The sequence below is a fragment of the Notechis scutatus genome, chromosome 4, assembly GCF_049901735.1.
Source record: "Notechis scutatus isolate UNSWTSFEM ecotype Mainland chromosome 4, rNotScu1.2, whole genome shotgun sequence".
NCBI lineage: Eukaryota > Metazoa > Chordata > Lepidosauria > Squamata > Elapidae > Notechis > Notechis scutatus.
This window is the reverse complement of record NC_142012.1, coordinates 76,266,157-76,283,131: the sequence shown is the minus strand read 5'-3', so window position 1 is coordinate 76,283,131 and position 16,975 is coordinate 76,266,157. Positions and strand designations below refer to the sequence as shown.

At 44.3% G+C, this 16,975-nt stretch overlaps 1 protein-coding gene and 1 long non-coding RNA gene across 3 annotated transcripts in view; one reads left to right on the top strand and one right to left on the bottom strand.

The window, feature by feature from the left end:
* The window catches only part of WAPL (WAPL cohesin release factor), a 42,964-nt gene extending 28,272 nt beyond the window's left edge, over window positions 1–14,692 (top strand). For both annotated transcript variants that reach the window (XM_026674216.2, XM_087963840.1), the window contains 9 exons: window positions 12–109; window positions 1,095–1,171; window positions 2,187–2,362; window positions 4,591–4,706; window positions 5,172–5,333; window positions 7,836–8,043; window positions 8,821–8,909; window positions 10,220–10,315; window positions 12,143–14,692. In XM_026674216.2, coding sequence (XP_026530001.1) covers window positions 12–109; window positions 1,095–1,171; window positions 2,187–2,362; window positions 4,591–4,706; window positions 5,172–5,333; window positions 7,836–8,043; window positions 8,821–8,909; window positions 10,220–10,315; window positions 12,143–12,208 — 1,088 coding nt within the window. In that variant the 3' untranslated portion in view covers window positions 12,209–14,692. The remainder of the gene's footprint in view (window positions 1–11; window positions 110–1,094; window positions 1,172–2,186; window positions 2,363–4,590; window positions 4,707–5,171; window positions 5,334–7,835; window positions 8,044–8,820; window positions 8,910–10,219; window positions 10,316–12,142) is intronic.
* Window positions 1–16,975, bottom strand: part of LOC148130791 (uncharacterized) — a 715,147-nt gene that overhangs the window by 340,331 nt on the left and 357,841 nt on the right. The gene's annotated exons all lie outside the window — the stretch shown is intronic.

Here is a 16,975-nt window from a genome sequence, read left to right as displayed (position 1 = left end):
TCGTTTCTCAGTTAAAGAATGTGTGGATCATTTAAGCAGCGATGAGAACGAAGAGAAATTGGTTGCTTCGCTCTGGGGAGCAGAGAGATGTTTACGGGTCTTGGAAAGTGTAAGTATGAAATGTCCTAAAGAAAACGGATGTGGAACTGGAATAAGGAGAAAATGGTTATACATTGATGCCTTGTGATTGGTTGGGGTTTGCCTTTTTGCTTCGATGCAGCTGAAGGAAAAGCATTTGGCTCTGCTTTCTGAAGTTGTCTGTGTGACAGAGCTTTGGTTTCAGGGTTTGTTTGTTTTTTGAGTGGGAAAGGTGGAAAGTGTTTTGAATGGGTCTGCTGAAAAATAATAAGCAACATTGGCAAGAATGAGGGCGACTGGTGAGATGGAGCTCTTGCCTCACGATCAGCAGGCTGTGAATTCAATCCTAGTTAGAGGCAGATATTTCTCCGGGCACGATGAGAATATATCTGCTAAATATAGCTCCACATTGGTGACAGGAAGGGCATCCGGCCAGTAAACACTCAGTTCCACTCAGTTGCCCAGACTCCACCCCCACAAAGGGATTATAGGGTTGTTAAATGGAGATGATTGACAAGAATGATGGTGGCTGGAAGTGATTCTTGTCGGTTTTGTAATTGCTAGTGGAAGGCTGGCCCGTTTAGTAATCCCCATGCGGGTACAGACACAGTCGGCATCCCAGAAACAGCCCTAAGCCAGCTCTTCCCTTAAAGCAGTACTTCTCAACCTTGTTCACATGCAGCATTCTGGCTGGGGAATTCTGGGAGTTGGAGTCCATCCGTTTTTGAAGTTGGCATGGTTGGGAAGCACTGACTTAAAGGACCTTTGTGACTTCAAGAGGCAGACTCCATGTTTCTGTCTCCCTCGATACTGCCATGTTGTTTTTGTAATCCTAATTTCCAGTACATTAAAAATATTAATCTTCACCATTTGTTATTGTGCAGTTCAAATACTGGATTAGAGCGTGGTCACTTTCTGTTTACAAGTTAGGCTGCTAAATGTTGCCAAAATACAAGCATGGCTCATTTAAGAAGGACTTAAGGAGTTAGTCTTTAGACAGTTTATTTTTTTTCCAGGTAACAGTTCACAATCCAGAGAATCAAAGCTATTTAATAGCATATAAGGATTCACAGCTCATCGTCTCTTCAGCTAAGTAAGTTCTAAATCGTATTTATTTTAAGGGTCTAACAATTATTTAAAAGACTCATCAACATGGCTCAGTGCATATTTAAAATTTGAAAGTTTTATGCCTTGAAGCTTTTCTGTGCTAGCTTTTCTCTGAATTTACATAGAAAAAGTGAAAAGTGAGCTGAGTTTTGGGTGATAGCATGCTATTATATTTGTATTTATTGACTGTTATTATTTTGATAATAATTTTATGAATATTTGGACAAGTGTGTTGACCTTACACAAACATTTTTAATATTTAGAGAATCCTTTTTTAAAAATAAATGAATCTCAATCTTTGATTTTATGCATTGGAAATATGCACTGAGTATGTAGAATTTAATAAGAGCCATCAAGAAGTAACAAAAGATAGAAACCACCTCATTCGTCTCATAAATTGTTACATGTAATTTATGAATTCTGATGAGAAGAATCTGTTGGAAATAATTTACCCCTTTCTCCTGTTTATATTTATCTGCATTTTTCCTATTTGCACCACAGACTGATTCATATCCTTATAAAGGAGAATAATTATAGCTGAACTGTGGGGTTTTGGTGTTCTCTGAACTTGGTGGTTTTCTTAAAGATGTTTATGATCCAAACTAGGTAACATCATCAGTGCTGTGCATAGAATCTCAAACTAGTTTCAGTAATGAAACATCTGCAGTAAAAAAAAAAAAAAGGACTAGATTCCTAGTCTTTGTGGTTAGAGAGAAAAGCTAATGTCTCACTGCTTGTTCTGCAGATCACTCCAATATATATAACTATATATTCTATGCATACAACAGCCGCTTTTTCAAAGGTAATGTTGGCAGCTGTGCTAATAATGAACGTGGGTTCTAAGATTGTGTAGCAGTCATTGCTGCGGCTCACTGTATCAGGGCGACATGACAAATGACATTCAGTTTTCAATCGGAACATGTTGGTGGAAACATTTCTTTAAGGACCGTGATGCAGGGATAATTGGGGTTGTGCCTTCTCGTCTTTTTTTAATCTTTCAGAGCACTGCAGCATTGTGAGGAGCTAATCCAGAGATACAACCGAGCAGAAGACACCATCTGTCTTGCAGACAGTAAGCCACTGCCTTACCAGAATGTAACGAACCACGTGGGTAAGGCAGTAGAAGACTGTATGAGGGCCATCATCGGTGTCTTACTCAACTTGACAAACGATAATGGTAAGTAACTCATTTGGGTAAGGAAGCCTAGAAAGAGGCAACGGTTGGCAAGGACAGTTGCTCCTCTCTAGAGAAAATGTCCTTAGGATGTTGCTTGAATGGCAGCAGTATTTTTTTTGGGGGGGGGGGGGCAGATTTTGCTGGGTGATGTAAAGCAATCCATGAAAGTAGATTCTTTGGAGATTAACAGGTCCAATGCCATTCAGGCATCAGAGGAAGAAAAAAAAAAAGTAAGACAAAGGCCTGGCTGGATTGAATGTGAGGTGGTCCCTCAGTTGAATCCTGTTAGCCTTGAACGTCCTTTTAAGCCTTCTGGACCTATCCGTGTCTTACATTCAGCTTCGCCCGTTGGTTAGCGGCAGCATGTTTTGTCACAAAAGTAAAAACCTAGTTTGTAGTCTTGGCATAGTGGGCTGAAGGAGATACTCCGAAGAAGAACTGATGTTTTGTGAGAGCAAAGTCTTCACCTGTAGGGATGAAATGGTGACATTTATTGGTTAGATTTTTTTTTACCCCATCTTTATTAGTAACTACCGTGTTTCTCACATAATAAGGCCAGGCCTTATTTTTTTTTGACCCCCCGAAAAACCGGCTAGGCCGTCTTTTCGGGGGTGACTATTTCCCCCCTTGCATCCTCGGGTGGGCGGGCGGCGACAGCTTGGATGTTCGGGAGACCTTCCGCCACCGTTAATTTCCCTTCCCCCTTGCTGCCGTAGCGTTACAGCAACGCCGCGGTGTTTGGCGCAGCCACGTGCAGCCAGTCAGGGCTCCTCCCTGCAACCGGAGCCATGAGGAGACACTTGGCTTCAGGCGCTCCTGTGGCCGCCTTCCCTTTGCCTTCGATGGTAAAGTGAATTATTTTAAAAACCTCCGCTCATCCTATCAGGGCCGTGCGAGCTGAGCAGAGCCGGGAAAGCAAGCCGCGGGTGTTTCCTGGTTCTGCCCAGCCCGTGCGGCTCTGCCGTGGCCCTGGCGTGATGAGCGGAGGTTTTAAATAATTCACTTTGCCTCGAAGCAAAGAAGCGCCACAAGCGCCTGAAGCCAAGTATACCAACAACAAAGGCAAATCCTCAAGGTGGGCTGGAGGGAGGTGGCTACGTGCCCCCGGGCTGCTTCAATGCAAGGTCCTGACTTGCAGCATCCTGCCGTTGCCGCCGCGTCCTTTTCGCTGCCGCCTCCTCCCTCTCCGACTGCGAAACTCGTGTGCTTCGCCAAACGCTCCGAGCGAGGCGAGCTCTTTCATACATAGAGAGAGAGGGAAAGACGCCGGCGTGCTCCGAGAGGCTGGCTCTTTTCTCTGAATTATTTTAAAAACCTCCGCTCATCCCGCCAGGGCCGCGGCAGAGCCGTACGGGCTGGGCAGAACCAGGAAACACCCGCGGCTTGCTTTCCCGGCTCTGCTCAGCTCGCACGGCGCCTGATAGGATGAGCGGAGGTTTTTAAAATAATTCACTTTACCATCGAAGGCAAAGGGAAGGCGGCCACAGGAGCGCCTGAAGCCAAGTGTCTCCTCATGGCTCTGGTTGCAGGGAGGAGCCCTGACTGGCTGCACGTGGCTGCGCCAAACGCCGCGGCGTTGCTGTAACGCTACGGCAGCAAGGGGAAGGGAAATTAACGGTGGCGGAAGGTCTCCCGATATGAAGTGCTCCACCAACGCAGGCAGCACCATATCCGGGCATGCAACAAAGTACTTCCTAACGGCAAGCCCCCCGCCATTCCCCCCCCCCATTTCGCATGTTTAATATGGGCCTTAATTTGGGGGGAGGGGCTTAATTTGATTTTATGCCAATAAATCATGCTGGAGCTTCCTATTGGTGGAGGCCGTATTGTTGGAGAAACACGGTATATTAGTAAAAGAACCATGGTGGCGCAGTGGTTAGAATGCGGTACTGCAGGGGTAACTCACTGCTCACTCCAGGAGTTCAATTCTAAATAGCTCAAGGTTGACTCAGCCTTCCCTCCTTCCGAGGTGGGTAAAGTGAGGACCCAGATTGTTAGGGGAAAGATGCTGACTCTGTAAACCGCTTAGAGAAGGCTGTAACCGGTATGTAAGTCTAAGTGCTATTACTATTAGTAATTCCAGGAGGCAAACACACATAATGCTCCCTCCTCCTATTTTCCCTACAACAGCCACCTATACATGAAAAGAGGGACTCGGATAGCATCTTAGGAATGTTTCCGGCTATAAAACAGACTCATCAGTTTCTCCCCACTTTTAATGTTTGCAGAGTGGGGCAGCACCAAGACCGGGGAGCAAGAGGGCCTGATTGGCACCGCTCTGAACTGTGTGCTTCAGGTTCCAAAATTCCTACCTCAAGAACAGAGATTTGATATTCGGGTTCTGGTAAGTTTAAAAAAAAACAACTCTCATCTCCACCCAAGTGTAATTTGGAAAATAAAATGTTTCTGTGATTGATTTAGATAAGACCCTAAGGACAACCTCTTTCTTTGTTTTCTTTTTAACGTTCTGCTGAGGCCAGTTTGATCCCATCCTACATTGAAAGATTTTCCTAGCCCTTTGTGGCTTTTTGCCTTCAGTGCAGGAAACGGTTCTGGTTTAATTTGCAAACTGCTTGGAAGCTTGTGACTCAATCATTTGTAAAGCAGAAGGACCATTTTCAGTGATATATATATATATACACTTATCAATTTATAATGTAAATTTAATAGGCAAGATTACCAAGGCGTACATCTACCTGTCAGAAAAGTCCTTACAATTGTCTGGTCCATTTGAACAATCAGTGTCTAAGTTAGGAATAACGCGGCCTTTTTGTAATTTTTCTTCCCTCTTTTTCCTTTTAATCTTAAGGGTTTGGGTCTTTTGATCAATCTGGTTGAATACAGCGCAAGAAACAGACATTGCCTTGTGAATATGGAAACGTCATGTTCCTTTGATTCCTTCTGCTTGGGAGAAGCTGAGGAGAGCATAAGCACATCTGGACAAATGGCAGCTGTTCAGGCTTTAGTACAGGTGACTCCCGTTTTTTGCATCCCAAATATGTGCCGCTTGGTGATCATTCAGAGGGGTTATTGAAAACTGCCCAGAGGAGGCCAGCGGGGCTCATTCTGTGTCTCACTCGCACTGATCTGGGGCGCCTGAAGTCCATCCGCAGGGGTTCCTGGAAAGGGGGTGGGGGGTAGATCGAAGTCATGTAGAGCTACATGGAAAAGGGGTGAAGCATTGAGGATTGACCACCCCCAGTTGGTTGGTGCAATTAGGGGCTATTGGTTGGGTTGGGGTCTGATTCTCATGGAATGAGAATTTTTGTTGTGCAATCGGAGCTGCCCAGAGCCATTTTGGACTGAGTGGGATGCAAGCTACGGCAAATAAAGTAAAATAAATTAATAAGTTGCATATCCTCCCCAAATGCTGACATTCAGCGACCCCCTCGCGTGTAGATTTTGCTAAGTCTTTGGGTGTATCCCTCTCTTTCAGGCCCACCACAGAGGTTCTTTTCATTAAAAAAAAATAATGATGATGATAAATCTACTCCAAAGTAAAATGTCAGCCTTTATGTTACCTTTTATTGACAAGCCTGCCTTAATATCCAAGGAGTTTCTCAGTCATCCAGGTCATGGTTGTCCCAAAGGTGCTTTTTCAAGAGGGCAACTGGACGTCCTTGTTTTTTCTTTGAAGACATTTCACTTCTCATCCAAGGAGCTTCTTCAGCTCCTCCTCTCCAGAGCTGAAGCAGCTTCTCGGATGGGAAGCGAAACGCCTTCAAAGAAAAAACAAGGACGTCCAGTTGCCCTCTTGAAAAAGCACCTTTGGGACAAGGCTGCCTTAAGATTCACATGGGCCACATGAGTTGTTCCTAAAAGTAAGAATTGTCAAGAGCTGGAGGATGGTTCATGTAGCACACACACACACACACACCCCAGAAATAAAAGCTGGGGGGAGGGAACAGCCTCACCTCTCTGCCTTCTGGGAAGAGGCAGAGTCTTCTGTGGGAACCTCCATTTTGGGATCGTGGGCTGCTGCTCCTTCTTCATTTTGCCGATCTCAGCAAAACAGCGCTGGTGAGAGGCAGGAAGGCTGACAGCCGATTCAAGCGCACAAGCCTGAAGGTGAGGAACACGTATAACCTGCTCTGCCGGCGTAGTCCATCAACTGTAGACTTGCCAGGGAAGCTAAAGCATCATTTCAGCGGAACAGGACGATTTCTTTTCATTTATTTCAACCAATCCTATGGCTTCCCCTATGACGACAGAAAAGGGCTGATAAGAGCACGTGACAAGGGATCAGGGGTGAGGCCTGCTTTTGGAAGAGTTTAAACCACAGGAACCAGGCCTCCATAGCAGGACACAGTTCAGCGTTTAACCCCTCGCCTGAAGTGATCATCCCCTCAAATTGCACAGAAGAGGGAATATAGCCAGTACTTGAAAACCATTGCTCCGCAGTCCAAATATTTATTTTATGTACTCGAGGTTGGGTTGTGAGCTAGAGTTGTAGAGGAGATGGTTAAACCTGTCTCTTCTCATACTCAGGGAGAATGTATTTTCTGGTTGCACAGAGTAGGAGGGAAAATAGCCGCCTGGTTAAGATTATTGGAGCAGAAATCAAAACTTCCCTCTTGTCACCTCTCCTTGGCAATTTTTCTCACAACATATTTCTAATATCAGCTGGATATTACGGTACTGGTATCCATTGGAAAGCCTTAAAGGTGTTCCCCAGCTACCCTTGTGGTGAAGTAGCTGGCATGGAAGTGATTCTCTTTATACCCAGCTCTGCTTTATCCTGACAACCTTCCAAGCAGGAAAAGGGTGTGTAACAGAATCATCCCTCCTTCGCTCCTATTTCCTCGACACAGTGACAAAAGTGTGCAAAAACCTCCAATTGGCAACTTTAAGACTTGTGGACTTCAACTCCCAGAATTCCCCAGTTAGGATGGCTGGCTGGGGAATTCTGGGAATTGGAAGTCTGCAGGCCTTAAATTGGTTGCCAAAATTGGACACACCTGTTTTAGAGGGTCTGCTGAATCTTTGCCCATCAGCCCAGAGTCAACAGAATGGACGCCTGGAGTGATTTGGTTGCCTTGCCTTTCAGATGAAGCCAATCTGGATAGGAGAAGTAGCCCTTAAGGCCTCTTCCCTAACCGTAGCCCTTACTCTCATCAGCTCTGAATTCACTACCTGCCCCAAAGCCTTGGCCTGACTTAACATAACAGCACTTCGCTTACCACCATCCAACACATCGATAATCAACTATGGAATACTAAGTTTCAATCCCATCAGAGTATTGTTTCCGCACAGACTTCCTACACTAGAATTGAAGTTACCCTTGTGCTGAATCCCAAAGCTGTTAACGGGATGCATGAATGATAGTATGCTGTGAAATGCTGAGTAGAAAAGGGCGGAGCTGCAATGAAGAGGGCGGCTGAGACGTTGGGCAGGGCTGTAGAGTTAATGTAGGGTGGTTGACTTTCCGACTCAACCATGGTTGGTTTTTTTTTGTTTTTGTTTTGTCTCTCAGTTGTTTCTGGAGAGAGAGAGAGCAGCACAATTGGCCGAGAGCCAGACCGACGAGCTGATCAAAGAGGCTCCCACCACACAGCATGACCAGAGCGGGGAGTGGCAAGAGACCAGCGGGGAGATTCAGTGGGTCTCCACGGAAAAGCCAGAAAACGCTGAGGAGAAAGAGAAGAAAGAAGAAGAAGAAGAAGAGCTGGATCTTAATAAAGGTGGGTGGCAGTGGCTGGACCAACAAGAGCACAGCCCAGGATAGTGTGCGATGCTTGAACGCCCTGGCTATTTTCTCTCATTTTTTAAAAATCTCTTTGCTGAAGGTGTCGGCCCTTTGCTGTCTTTCTTTCCTGGAAAGCCTTGTTTCTGACACTATTGGAAAGAATCTGGTGGCCCCTTTTCTGACTAATAAATTTTATTCAGAAGTATAAAAGCCTTTGTCAGTAGTGCTAATTTTGTTAGTTGGAAGAGGGGCTACTAGACCTGTTTGGGTTTTGTGCTGACAGAGCTCTCCTCCGGCTGTGACATTGTGTCTTGTTTGATAAGAGGAAGTTTTATCTTGCCTGTTTCCTGATTTCTTTTAAATTCTATTTTAAATTTCTATTTAAATTCTATCCGGAATGAATTCTCTCTCTCCTTTATATCAATTTTTGCAATATTTTCCCTGATGTTCTCTCACACCTAACTGCAACTAATTTGATTGGGGGGGGTGTGTGTGTGTTGTTGGTTTTTTGGAGTGCCTAATGTGTCTGTTGAACCTTATAATGTATTTATTGAGGAAAGAACGGATTAATGATTGTCCTTTGGGTCAGGATTACGTTCCGGTCAATCAGGAGTTTAGCCAGTGATTTCAGAATTGAGCAGATGAGGTAGAAACTGCTGCTTTGTTACTCTTTGGGATTGCTCAGTATTTCTCTGTGGTGGGAAAAATCAGGGAAGTTGCATAAAACGCGAAATGAGCTTATTGGTATAAAGCCTTCTTGTTTTATTTACAGCCCTTCAGCATGCCGGAAAGCACATGGAAGACTGCATTGTGGCCTCTTACACAGCGCTGCTGCTAGGCTGTCTCTGCCAGGAGAGTCCAGTAAGGAAATTCACCCCTGTTTAACCCTTAGATGGCTGGAAAGAGTGGATTTGCTTAAAGCAGGGAAGCGGGTGACGTGCAGTCTGTGATACAGGGCCGGGATTCCGTAGGTAGAGAAAAGCTACTCCAAGTCTGCTTTTCTCCAAGGCTGGTTGTTGCGGCATTTTTCCTGCGACACAAAAAAAATGCAGTGTTTTCAAATGAGTTAGTACTAAGGCCATCCATCTACCAGTCGGGCTGCTTTTTAATCTAATGTTTGGTAGGATATAGTTTAATAGCTATAATAGCACTTCTAAAGTGTTTGCAAAACACACTCGAGCCTGTCTCGTGTTCTGTATTGTTTGCTCTGGCTGCTGGAAGCTCCCTAAGCTAATTTCCCATCCTAGCATGTTCAATCCAAGATCAGCCTTGTTAACTCAAGGGCAGAGATTTCTTTGGCTTTTTTTTTTTTTTAATTCAGCACATGAACTGCACTTTTAGAAAACCTGCAGCTGCCCAAGGCCCCCTGATTGTCCTCGTTGCCAGTGAGCAGGGCTAAATGTGTTTGGGCAGGGCGATTCCAGAATTAAAACATCATAAGGAAACAAAGTTCGATACGAGGACCTACATCATTTCCCCACTCCCTGTTGTCTCATGTGCTGCCAAATTTGTGTCATTGTTTAGGGCTGGGGACTGTGGCTGACCTCCCCTCCCTCCAATCTTGTTCAGTGCTCATAGCTACGTCTGCTGGCAGGCTGGGAATCCCATCCCAAGCAAATGAGGGAACAAAATATGTGATGTTACATCTGGGTTCTTTAATCTGACGCAACCAATAACTCTGCTGTTCGAGCAGGGCTTTTCTCACCGTCTCAACTGGAACGATGCTTAGTCCTTGGGATCGTTCATAGCCAGAGAAAAGGTTAACATGGCAAAACTTTTGGAAAAGGCTTCATGGCTCTTTACGTATCCTTATTTTAATTTTCTTATTTTCGCTGCCCATGGAAACCGTGGAGGCGGAAAGGAGAGCGGCCAGCTTCTTTTGCCTCAAGAGCAGGGACAGCTTCCAACCTTTATGGAAATGCTAAGACTGGTGACTTGGGTGATCTGTATATGAAAGGGGGGGGGGGGGAAATAGCCGCGAGTGGCTGAGAAGCTTTATGGTATCAAGTGATTAAAGATATGCAGCTTGATATTTGGACATTGGTCCTGCATTGGGAAAGAGGTGGCGTGGATCAACGTGCGAGTGCTTATTTCTTCCAGTGTCCCATTTTGCAAAATATTTTTTCCTACAAGCTTGGAAATGCCTCCTGATGCAAAATTTATTTCCTTAGATCAATGTGACTACTGTAAGGACATACTTACCCAACGGGGACTTCTCAATCATGACCGAAATGCTCAAAAAGTTTCTTAGTTTCATGAACCTTACTGTAAGTAGATCTTTGGCGATTTTAATGATTTATTGCCTGACTAGCTTTATTATAATTGTTATTTTTGCTATTATTATTATTATTATTATTATTATTATTATTATTATTATTATTATTACTACTACTACTACTACTACTACTACTACTACTACGCAGCATAAGGCCGGGCAGATTTCTTGCTGATCTCGGCTAGGGATTCACCAGCAAACCACATACAGGTGGTCACTTACAGTAGTTTGTTTAGCAACCACTCAAAGTTACAATGGCCCTGAAAAAAGTGAAGGATGACCATTTTCCACGCATTTGTTGGTCATGTGATCAAAATTCCCATGGTCACGTGATCAAAATTCAGCCGTTTGGCAACTGACTCATATTTATGACAGTTGCAGTGTCCTGGGGTCATGTGATCACCTGTGGCAACCTTCTGACAATCGAACTAAATGGGGAAGCCGGATTCACTTAACAAACCCTGTTACTAACTTAACCGCTGCAGTGATTCACTTAAGCAAATGTGGCAAGAAAGGTCATAAAATGAGGCAAAATTCCCAAATGTCTTGCTTAGCAGTAGAAACTTTGGAGCTCAATTGTGGTCATACGTTGAGGACTAGCTATATTAAACATCAGCTTCGGGAATTAGGCACTACCGGAGAGCATTCTGCCTGCCCATGGCTCTGAATGCTAGTTCTTTATTCCCCGGTGCTTTTCCTAAGCAATAACTGGGTTTTCGTGGCAAGAATTTTATATAAAGAATGCCAGTTGGATAGCAAATTGTATTAAACCGCTAGGATTTTTTTCTTCTTCTTCTTGAAAATGGGAACCGCCAATGTACTTGATCTTGTTTCAAATTTGTGTTGCTCTAAACAAGGATGTGCAACCTTTACCGCAGGGGTGTCAAACTCGATTTCATTGAGGGCTGCATTCAGGGTTGTTTTTGACCTGGGGGGAGTGGGCGTGGCCAGTTCGACGTCCAACAAGTGAAAATGGAGCCTGAGACGGCCGCGTGGAGCCCTCGCAACCTCGGTTTTCGCTAGCAGAGGCACTGCAGGCTGGTCCTTCCAGGGTGGCCCCGCAGGCAAGAGCTGGATCTGGCCCGTGGGCCTTGAGTTTGACACCCCTGCTTTACTGGATAGGGCAGTGGTAGTTAACCTTTTTGGGCTCCTGTGCCAAAAATCGCGCCCACGGACAGGCGTGCCAGCACCCAGAATGCAATGCGTGCCCACACCCCATGCACATGCAATTCCGCCCCCCTGCCACCCCCTTACCTGCACTGTGCCTCACAGCTGTTTTTTGGGCTGGTTTGAGGCCTTTTTTGGCCTCCCAGAGGCTTGGAAAAAAGCCTCTGCAAGGCTTTTCAGGACGAATAATAGGCCCATTTTGTCACTTCCAGTATTATAGGAACTGACGAAACGGGCCTATTATTCATCCTGAAAAGCCTTGCAGAGGCTTTTTCCAAGCCTCTGGGAGGCCAAAAAAGGCCTCCAAACCAACTGGGGGGGGGAATATCAGCTGGGAGGCACGCACATGCTCAGTGTTTGCCTGCAGCTCGCATGTCAGCACAAATGGATCTGCGTGCCACTTGTGGCACGTGTGCCATAGGTTCGCCACATGGGGATAGGGGAATAGGATGTTCTGGAGAGATCTGGAACAGGGTGAATTTCTTTCAAAGAGTACTTTTCTGAAAGTAAGGAGCAAGAAGCATTCTTTCCAGAAAACTACCAGGTCTTGGCCAGAGTGGCGCAGGTGGTCAGCAGGAAAAGGGAAAGATCCGGCGTCCCTCAAAACGCATTCTTAACATTTATCCCTGCTTTTGTCTCCTTGCTCACCCAGTGTGCCGTTGGAACCACAGGCCAGAAGTCAATCTCCCGAGTGATTGAATACTTGGAACACTGCTAGTTACCCCCATTTGGGCCACAGGCACTCGGAAGAGGGCCTTTTTCTTTTTAGAAAAAGCAGAGGAGGCGGCGACCGATGTGCTCGGGGATGCGTCAAGAGCATTCCCCAAGTCTCATTTTCTCTTTGGATTTTTTAAGGCTACCTGGTTCTCCCCATCACACACCTGGCATTTTCCGAAGGACCGCTACTGCTTCAATCTGCAAACTTATCAAAAATGAGAGAGGGAAAAGATCTGGGGACCGAGAGAACTCACAATGTTCTAGTTAACTCAGCGCAGTATTTCCATGTATTTGGCAAAGTTTTATCCACCCTCTTTATTTGTCTGGATTTTTTGTGACAACCTTCGAAGGGGAAAAAAATAATAATAATCGTACTGCGGGTAAGGCAACTGCTGTTTACTGTTGAGCCACTGTTCTTCTTTTCATGCCAGCCAGGGGCGAAGGCAGCTTTAGCTACTGAGGTATCAAGGGGAAAAAAAATTCAAATAATAAAAATGCTCTGGGCAGCAGCGTTAGCTCTGATTTGAGTTTAATTTGCTCTTGTTTTTGAAAGAGATTATTCCAAAACGATTTTAAAAAAAAGACATAGAAAGATTTTTTTAATATACTTTTTGCGATCTTAACTACTGTCTATATTTAAAAATGTGTTGGAATCCAAAGAGATTGAGGCTCGGATAGTTTATTTTTTATACTGCTTTGATTGAAACTTGGGTTGTTGGAAGCTACTTCTCAGTTTTTGCAATTGTTGTGGCCTAAGTACTGTAAACCGATGGACCGTATCACGTCAGAGTTCTGAGAGAGACATGCAGAAAGAAAGAAAAAAAAATCCCCTCCCGGCCGGTGTCTATATCTATATTTTTTTAAAAATACAGTAAAACATGCCCTGCTAAAGGTTAGTGTCAAACCATGTTCAATCCAGGGTAGTTTACACTTCGGAATAAGCAAAAACCTCTTAAATGCTGTCAATCTGTTTCAAAGAAACATGGAGCTAAACCATCCAGCGGACAAATCTTTCCAGTTAAGGTAATCTTTCTATAGTTTGAGTTTTGAGCAGGTAAAACGCATACAATACAAAGCCTTAAATAGCTGAATATAGCAAACATTTTGTTCAGTGTAGAGTCTAGTTCACAGCAAAGGATTGTGTTGAGACTTTTGTGGAACAAAGATCCCTGCAAAATACTTTTAATTTTTTGTTTCATTCCGTTGTGTTTTTGAACATTTAGGGACTCCTTGCACTCATCGATCATCCTGACGGAATTGCTCATGACTTTTATTAAGCTGGTCTTGAATCTTCACAAAAGTTTCTCGAGGGACATGTGTGTCACTGACACTTTTCACATTACCTGTGTTAGGAAGTTGCATCATCTTACTTTGAATTTGTAAAACTTGAAGCCATAAAAAAAAATAAAAATTAAGTTCTATGTATAATGAGGGAAGGGAGAAATAACAGAAAATTTAACCTGCTTTTTAGATCTTGTTATCTCCATGTATAAAATTACAAGCGTGCTTTTGTATCAGTGCAAGCTGTACATTTTTTTACACACAGTGGCTGCCTTCTATGTCTTCCTATTTTTGATAATGCAGATTGTTGGGAATTCAGTGTGGAAGTAAGTGATTAGAAACAAAACCTTATCCTCTTTTTTTTTTTTTGAAAAAAAATAAATAAATAAAAGTTCTCACCACTTTTAAAGAAAACCAGGCACCCCCTTCCGTCCCCCCCAAAAACGTACCAGTGTAACTTAGAAAAGAAAAGCTGAGGCTATGTGTTTGCCCTTGGGTGAAGGACAAGGGAGAACAACCCAATAAAGCTGAACTTGTAAATTATTTTTGCAATGCAGGATTTTTCTGGATGTATTTTTTTTTTTTTTTTTTTTGGCATTTTTAGTTTGTAGAGCAAACGGCTTCCAGTTTGAGTTTGATTTCATGTAGCTTTTAAGTTAGGCTTTTTGTGTGTGCGCGCGCCATGGCGAAGGACAATTAAATGCAATTCTGGGGGAATCAGGACCCACCCTTCTCTGTTACACTGGTAATGACCTGAATGGGAATTGATTAAAGTCTTGTGTTGACAGTTTTTAATTAACAAGCACTGAACGTATGCAGATGGTCGTGGGGGGGGGGGGGATAAGGGTCAGGGGAAACACCCCCTGTGGAGCTGCAGTGTATTTTCTTGTTTAAAACCCTCATCAAATTCTGCATTTCAATGGGTACGTGAGGCCAACCTTCAAATTGAAAAGTTTTAAAATAAAACTTTTTCTTTTTCCACTGTAAATATATGTGTAAATAAGCGCAATTGGAAACTAGAACCATAGAGTACTTTTCTGAATCCAATCCTATTTTTATTTTATACAGTATTTCTCAGCTGTGATCTTTGGAGCAAAAAGCCAACGGCAGGAATAATAGTTTGTACCAGTTTCATGAAGTATGTCTTTTGGTTTTTGTAAATAATTTTAACTCGAATAAAAATTGCTACTTTCAATACATAAAACCCACACGTAGTGAGCCCACTTTTCTTGATAACTGGAGATTCTTGCCTGCCACATTTCAACCTGAAAGACAAAGTAGGACGGCTACCATCTGAATTTTCTCTAGTCTTCATGTGGAAAATGAGCAAAAATAAGCACCATGCTACAGCATGGTGGTTTCCACTCTTGGGCTAAACTCCAGAGCAGGGGCCTCCAACCTTGGCAACTTTAAGGCTTGTCGACGTCACCTCCCAGAGTTCTGGGAGTTGGAAGTCCACAAGTCTTAAAAGTTGCCCAGATTTGAGACCCCTGCTCCAGAGTATAAATTGGGCACCATGGGGATTTAGCCCCTAAGTTAAAAATCATAAAATTGGGTTGTGGAGTCAGTTCTCCAACTATGATATGTTTGAGGCCCATCTAAGCCACCACTGAACGAAGAGGTCTGCTGTGTCTCCAGATCATTGTTCCAGATATCAAGTTGTTCTTGCTACCAGAACGTTTTTTTTTTCCTAAGGTGCAGCAGGGTTCCGTCCTGATTCAAGTTCATACCAGGTAGTCCTTGACTTATGACAGTTCGTTTAGTGGCCATTCGAAGTTGCAGTGTCACTGGAAAAAAAAACGACTTCAGGACCGTTTTTCACATTTATGGCCGTCACATCCCTGTGGTCACGTGATCAGAACTGGGATGCTTGGCAGCTGGTTCCTATTTATGACGGTCGCAGTATCCTGGGGCCACATGATCCCCTTTTGTGACCATCTGCCCAGGATCATCAGCGGGGAAGCCAGATTCATTTAACAACCATCTACGGTGGTTCACTTTTAACAAACGTGGCAAGCAAGGTCGTGAAATGGGTCAAAGCTCACTTAACTGTCCCACTTAGCAGCAGAAATGTTGGGCCCCATTCTGGTTGTAAGTCAAAGACTACCTGTATTCACTCTGGAAGGAGAGCTGTGCAACATCCCTTCAGGTGTTTGAAAAGATGCTATCATCTTCCCCCTCCTGTAAGTCTCACCCATTTCCTTCAGCATAGAAGACTTTTGGCCATGGTGCTCAGTCCCCAGTGTGTAATAGAAGAGGCAATGCAAGGTTTAGAACAACCCTGGGCCTCAGCCCACTACCGGAATTTGAGCCGTTCAAAAGTGGGTCACTGTGATGACCCGGGGCGTGGCACAAAGGCAACATAGTTAAATAAGCAAAAAGAGTCCCTTTATTATCTCCAACTTTTCCCCCAATGTCCACAATGCCTTTGGCTGGAATAAAAACACTCCCAGGAACAGTCTTTTAAGTGGAGGAAATTCAGTCCGAAAACAAAGTACATACAAACTGTAAGTAAGAATCCGAAAAAAACAAATTGCAGCAATTAACTTGATGGGGCAGGAGGCAGAAGTGCAGACCTGAAAGCCCAGCAAAACACACAGTTGGGAAGATGCCAGGAACCCAGATAAGCCTCCACGATACCAGATAATTCACGATTTGCTCCCAAAAAGTTGTGCGCAGCTTCCTTTTTTAAACATTGTGTTCCCAGCTGCAGCTGATGAAGGGAATCAGGGCCCATTCTTCCCCCTTAAGCCACGCAACTCATGTTGCTCCCTTCTCCGTTCCTCCCTGCGTGCCCTAGGATGAAGAGGGGGTGGGCCTGAGTCTCCAAATTCCCTCTGCCTTGTTCTGCCTCTCCCCTGCTCTGCCCAGCTGGACAGTGCCCCTTCCCCAGTTTCTTCCACAGCCAATGGAGTCACATTCCCATTCCTGTAAGCTGCTCGGTCTCTGAATCAGATTCCAATGGGCATGACAGCTGCAGAAGTGTCGGGTGAGCACACGAGCGGACAGATGCTCACGAGCGTATGCATGCAGCTTGATTGGCGTGCCCACTGCTTGTGCAAAAAACTGCATGTGCACACTTGTCCCTTGCACGGAACCATCTCTCCCCTCTCCACACACACACACACACACACACACACACACCCGTCTAAAAGAGGTTGGGGAATGTCAGTCTAGAAGCTAACAAAGTAATAAATGTTGCCTTGGTCACACCTAATATCCCTTAGGTGACCTGCTAATCCAAAACGTATTGGTGTTGGTCTGTTTTTAGCACTTGGATGTTATTCCCTACTAACATTTGCAACATATAAGCCTCAGCCACTGTTGTATTGAGATTTTACATCCACTGGTAATAAAATAGCTCATAATTTGAATGAAAGGGGTCACAAGCTCATATTTCTTTCACAACTGCTACTTTGGTCAGCCTCATTGCTTCCCTTTAATCAGAGGTCTCCAACCTTCGCAACTTTAAGACCCGTGGACTTCA